The sequence below is a fragment of the Salmo salar genome, chromosome ssa01 (genome assembly GCF_905237065.1).
Source record: "Salmo salar chromosome ssa01, Ssal_v3.1, whole genome shotgun sequence".
Taxonomy (NCBI): Eukaryota; Metazoa; Chordata; class Actinopteri; order Salmoniformes; family Salmonidae; genus Salmo; species Salmo salar.
This window is the reverse complement of record NC_059442.1, coordinates 12,042,480-12,048,479: the sequence shown is the minus strand read 5'-3', so window position 1 is coordinate 12,048,479 and position 6,000 is coordinate 12,042,480. Positions and strand designations below refer to the sequence as shown.

Here is a 6,000-nt window from a genome sequence, read left to right as displayed (position 1 = left end):
TACAACTTGATTGTAAAATGGATTAAAAAAATAATAATCCTCAACAAACTAAACACAATACCCTAACATGACAAAGCAAAAACAGATTTTTGGTAATGTTTATACAAGGTCTCACAGTTGACAGCGTATGTCAGAGCAAAAACCAAGCCATGAGGTCGAAGGAATTGTCCGTAGAGCTTCTAGACAGGATTGTGTCAAGGCACAGATCTGGGAAAGGGTACCAAAAAAATGTCAGCAGCATTGAAAGTACCCAAGAACAGTGGCCTCCATCGATTCTTAAATGGAAGAAGTTTGGAACCACCAAGACTCTTCCTAGAACTGGCCACCCGGCCAAACTGAGCAATCGGGGGAGAAGGGCCTTGGTCAGGTAGCTGACCAAGAACCTGATGGTCACTCTGACAGAGCTCTAGAGTTCCTCTGTGGAGATGGGAGAACCTTCCAAAAGTACGACCATCTCTGCAGCACTCCACCAATCAGGCCTTTATGGTAGAGTGGCCAGACGGAAGCCACTCCTCAGTAAAAGGCACATGACAGCCCACTTGGAGTTGCCAAAAGGCAGCTAAAGGACTCTCAGATCATGAGAAACAAGATTCTCTGGTCTGATGAAATTAAGATTGAACTCCTTGGCCTGAATGCCAAGAGTCACGTCTGGAGGAAACCTGGCACCATCCCTACGGTGAAGCATGGTGGTGAGGGGATGTTTTTCAGCGGCAGAGACTGGGAGACCAGTCAGGAATGAGGGAAAGATAAATGGAGCAAAGTACAGAGAGATCCTTGATTAAAACCTGCACCAGAGCACTCAGGACTTCAGACTGGGGTGAAGGTTTACCTTCCAACAGGACAACGACCCAAAGCACACAGCCAAGACAACGCAGGAGTGGCTTCGGGATAAGTCTCTGAATGTCCTTGAGTGGCCCAGCCAGAGCCCAGACTTGAACCCGATCTAACATCTCTGAAGAGACCTGAAAATAGCTGTGCAACATCGCTCCCATATCCAACCTGACAGAACTTGAGAGGATCTGCAGAGAAGAATGGGATCAACTCCCCAAATACAGGTGTGCCAAGCTTGTTGCATCATACCCAAGAAGACTTGAGGCTGTAATCGCTGCCACCGGTTCTTCAACAAAGTACTGAGTGCAGGGTCTGAATACTTACGTAAATGTGATATTTCCATTATTTATTTGTAATAGATTTGCAAAATTTTCTGAAAAACGTTTTTTTTTTTTTTTGTCATTATGGGGTATTGTGTGTAAATTGATGAGAAAAATAACAATTTAGTCCATTTTAGAATAAGGCTGTAATGCAACAAAATGTGGATAAAGTCAAGAGGTCTGAATACATTCTGTATGCACTGTATGTGTACATGACCAGTCCAATTTGATGACTAAGAGTTGAAAGATTCACTCACTTCTCAGAAAGGGAACTTTGTGATTGTGGAAGATTTCCCCCAATTCTACTTAGTGTACCTTGACTCATCATGACCGGAACTACACACACACACACACACACACACACACACACACACACACACACACACACACACACACACACACACGCACGCACACGCACGCACACGCACGCATGCACACGCACGCACGCACGCACAGCCACGCACCCTATGCACATTACATTGTGAAAAGCATTTCTTACCATAAAGTAACAACAAAATGCCAACAGTAAAGCTGCCTTTCAACTTTATTTACTGTAAATTAAATGTATAAAGTTCAAAGGTTTTGTCAACTATTTCTTTCTTATTTTGTGTATATTTCCTCCATATTACAATGTCCTCTTGTTGTAAAACAAGCATTTGGACCTACTTATTCATCATGCAGCCACAGACCTCGTGTTGTTTCTATGTCAGAAAGACAGAAACTTTGAGACCTAACTATCATTCTTCTCGTCCCGACAGCTCCTCCTGCCACCACAGCAGATCTCATGATGTTCCTGTGAGAAAGTAGAGAGACGCTCATAGACGGCACAAAGCACTTTTTCAGAATACAGCAGCATACTGTATGAAACCCAGGGATGCATTCATGAACACAATGTTTAAAAGTGTTAGAAAAAAACGTTGGGGTACCAATCAAACAAGAATTCAATGAATTCAATCATTAAAACTGACTGGTACCCAGGCTACTCTAACAAATCCTAGTTATGTCAGAAAGAAGAAGAATGACTTGGTGTAAATGGTAACATACCAAGTCAGACATTTGGTTCAAGCCACATTCGAAGGTTGACTCTCCACTGTCATATTTCTTGTTGTGTTCTATGACCCTGGTCCTACACTCTAGCCAGATCTTCTTGCGCTTGGCTTCCTCCTCCTTGGATTTGTACTTCTTCCCTGTAAATACACACATTCTGTAAATGAGAATTATAAGTACTTTGTACAAGATTTTCAGTCTCATCACTGTATTCTTCGTGTTGTATTGAAGTGTTCTGTCTACATGACGAACACAGGCTAGGATTGTTTTTCCGACAGGGCGTATTTGATACAGCCCCGCAAAAAATTCAAAGCCTGGGGAGAAGGAAACATGTATTGTCTGTGTGAATTAATCTTATCATGATCATGTGAGAGTGGGGTACATGCTACAATTATCAATTATGCATAAAACAAATCTAATTTTGTTTTGAGTTTTGTAGCACAAGCAATTGACACAAGCACACCCCTGTGTTTTATAAGCCCATATGGGCTGTGTAACCAAATTGTGTGACACTGAAAAAAAAAAAATGTATTATAAGAAAGCAATCACATTCTATCAGGTACACAGAGAAAAAAGTGTACTCAAACAAAAGAAAAACTCCAGCACACTGGTAATCTTGATGCTTACAACAATTTAATGGATCTTATTTAACCTATCATTATTACCATGTTCTTCTTTCCACTCTTCAAACTCTTTGTCCACATCTTGACGTTCACTTGCCATATTCACTCACAGCCACAACCAGGCAGAACAGAAGAAGCTTCAAACTGAAAAAACATGACAAATTATGTCCTATGTGATTATGTGCAACTATTTTTATTAAAGCCACAATCCTAAATTGTGAGTTTATGAATAGTAGTTCTAAATTCATGAGGCTTTATATTCTTCATGAATCAATGGGTGCCTTCAGAAAGTATACACACTCCTGGACAACAACAAAAAAAAGTTTAAATGGATGTAATTCCCAACAATTTACACAAAATACTCTAATGTCAAAGTGTAAGACACATTCTAACATTTGTATTCTCCTGCTGAAAAGGTGAATTTTTCTCTCAGTGTCTGTTGGAAAGCAGACAACCAGATTCTCCTGTAGGATTTTACCGTTGCTTAGCGCGATTCTGTTTTTTTTTATATCCTAAAAGAAATTCCCCATACCTTGCCAATGACATGCATACCCATAACCACCATGCTTTAAAATATGAAGAGTGGTACTCAGTGATGTGTTGTGTACAGTTAAAGTAGGAAGTTCACATACACCTTAGCCAAATACATTTAAATGCAGTTTTTCACAATTCCTGACATTTAATCCAAGTGGAAATTCCCTGTCTTAGGTCAGTTAGGATCACCACTTTATTTTAAGAATGTGAAATGTCAGAATAATAGTAGAGAGAATAATTTATTTTAGCTTTTGTTTCTGTCATCACATTCCCAGTGGGTCAGAAGTTTACATACACTCAATTAGTATTTGGCAACATTGCCTTTAAATTGTTTAACTTGGGTCAAACGTTTCAGGTAGCCTTCCACAAGCTTCCCACAATAAGTTGGGTGAATTTTGACCCAAGCCATTTTGCCACAACTTTGGAAGTATGCTTGGGGTCACTGTCCATTTGAAAGACCCATTTGCGACCAAGATTTAACTTCCTGACTGATGTCTTGAGATGTTGCTTCAATATATCCACGTGATTTTCCTCCTCAGGTTGCCATCTATTTTGTGAAGTGCACCAGTCCCTCCTGCAGCAAAGCACCCCCACAACATGATGCTGCCACCCTCGTGCTTCATGGTTGGGATGGTGTTCTTCGGCTTGCAAGCCTGGATCTAACCAGGGTGTCTGTAGTGACGCCTCAAGCACTGAGATGCAGAGTCTTACACTGCTGTGCCACTCGGGAGCCCACAGGGAATTGACCATGGAACAGCTGTACATACTGAAGATTCTACCTTTAATGAAGCTATTAGTAAAAACGATCCTCAGACAATATTGTCATACTCTATGTGAGAGAAAATATAGTTATTTTCCCTTACCTGTTCCAGAGTGCAGGAGCAAAAATAGGATTTCAAGTAAGCAGTGCAGATACTCACTAACGAAGGGAGGGATGGGGGACGGACGTCAGAGGAAAAGTGACGTATGTGGTCAATGGAGAGGAAGTCGTATTTCTTTGCTCAATGTTATATTCTCTCATTAGCTGCCAACCTTTATTCTCATAATTGAAACACCAGATTTGTCATGTAAACTGCCAAAAGTGTATTTGGTAAATGGAATCGGATAAATATACCTATCAGATGCACTATGTGTGTAGGTTACTATTTACTAACACTACAAACCCTTACTACACTTGACTCGATGTAAGCGTTTTGTGGATTATTAATCTAACAATCATAATATCAAAGTTTAGCGCACAGTTGGGTTGTACTGTACAAAACGATGAGAAATACCTTCTGAAAAGCTGTGAATCTGGTATTTTCTCCTGTAAACACCCAACGGACAAAATGAAAGTTAGAAAATGGTACCGCCCTGTTCCTGACGCAGTACCATAGATATATATTCATATAGAACGGGTTTGGCTTAAAACACATTGCTTTCTATGAAAAATAACCCATCTATAAAAGTATTTATTCTCTGTAATGCTTTGGAGCGTGATGCCCGTGTGGTGAGATACTGTAACTCGATCCGTTGCTACAGTATATGACGACACGAGTACTTATTTCAAGAAGCGCTTGTATTGCAGTTAATTGAGTCTTTGATTTCATAAAATATCTTTAAGGAGTAAACAAGGAAACAACAACGAGTCGCAGACAGTTCACAATAGAATATACCGGAGTATTGTTTACTAGGCTATTGTACCGATGTGAAATGGCTAGTTAGTTAACGGTGGTGCGCACTAATAGCGTTTCAATCAGTGACGTCACTCGCTCTGAGACTTGAAGTAGGGTTTCCCCTTGCGTTGCAAGGGCCGCGGCTTTTGCGGCGCGATGGGTAACGATGCTTCGTGGGGTGTCAGTTGTTGATGTGTGCAAGGGTCCCTGGTTTGAGCCCGGGTTGGGGCGAAGAGAGGGACGGAACCTACACTGTTACACTATCATCTGGTTCTCATGTTGTGTCACCTCTATCAGTCCTATTGGAATCCTATTGTTCTACCTTTTTTTCTATTGAAAATCAAAGTCATCCGATTGGATCCTATATATTTTTTTTAATCCGTTTTGTATTTGTTTTGTCACCCCAATCAGAATCCTAATACCAGTATTGCTATTTCCTTATTGGAAGGATGAATAAAGGAATATAGTATGGTTTCATTTTCGATTAAGACACAATGAAGATGGAATGTGTGTTTTTAAACGGTCTGTATCTCTGTATTACAGCAAGTCAAAAAAACATTAGTGCCAACTGGAAGTGTGACTTCTTTCCCTAATGATTTCCTAAGGCTGAGGTATTTTGTCAGGTATTTTGTCTGTTATTCCATGACAAGGCTAGATGAGGCTGAATGGCAAGTTGGCAACTAATTCATCTCATTGGTACATGACTGTTCAGTCTGTTTAATCTAATTCATCTCATTGGTACATGACTGTTCAGTCTGTTTAATCTAATTTATCTCATTAGTACATGACTGTTCAGTCTGTTTAACTAATTTATCTCATTGGTACATGACTGTTCAGTCTGTTTAACTAATTTATCTCATTAGTACATGACTGTTCAGTCTGTTTAATCTAATTTATCTCATTAGTACATGACTGTTCAGTCTGTTTAACTAATTTATCTCATTAGTACATGACTGTTCAGTCTGTTTAATCTAATTTATCTCATTAGTA

The 6,000-nt window shown here is 40.0% G+C and overlaps 1 protein-coding gene across 3 annotated transcripts; it reads right to left on the bottom strand.

Moving 5' to 3' along the window:
* Positions 1-1,677: 1,677 nt before the first annotated feature.
* Positions 1,678-4,814, bottom strand: LOC106609693 (crustapain). Of its 3 annotated transcripts, none has more exons than XM_045714290.1 (4): positions 4,630-4,814; positions 2,864-2,965; positions 2,196-2,338; positions 1,678-1,944 (listed from the first exon to the last, which is right to left on the bottom strand). In XM_045714290.1, the coding sequence occupies exons 2-4, from the start codon at positions 2,919-2,921 to the stop codon at positions 1,882-1,884; spliced, it is 264 nt and encodes an 87-aa protein (XP_045570246.1). In that variant the 5' UTR covers positions 2,922-2,965; positions 4,630-4,814; the 3' UTR covers positions 1,678-1,881. The 3 variants fall into 3 exon arrangements, with proteins under 3 accessions (XP_045570246.1, XP_045570247.1, XP_045570251.1); XM_045714291.1 differs by having other exon boundaries at positions 4,219-4,704; XM_045714295.1 differs by having other exon boundaries at positions 4,276-4,675.
* Positions 4,815-6,000: the final 1,186 nt, after the last annotated feature.

What these genes read in the sequence shown, in the direction of transcription:
- LOC106609693 (XM_045714290.1), bottom strand. Translation starts at nt 2,921, where the DNA reads ATGGCAAGTGAACGTCAAGATGTGGACAAAGAGTTTGAAGAGTGGAAA. An exon ending in AGAGTGGAAAGAAGAACATG is followed by an intron (nt 2,339 to 2,863) that starts GTAATAATGATA and finishes GTGTATTTACAG; the next exon opens with GGAAGAAGTACAAATCCAAG. An exon ending in TGAACCAAATGTCTGACTTG is followed by an intron (nt 1,945 to 2,195) that starts GTATGTTACCAT and finishes ACTTTCTCACAG; the next exon opens with GAACATCATGAGATCTGCTG.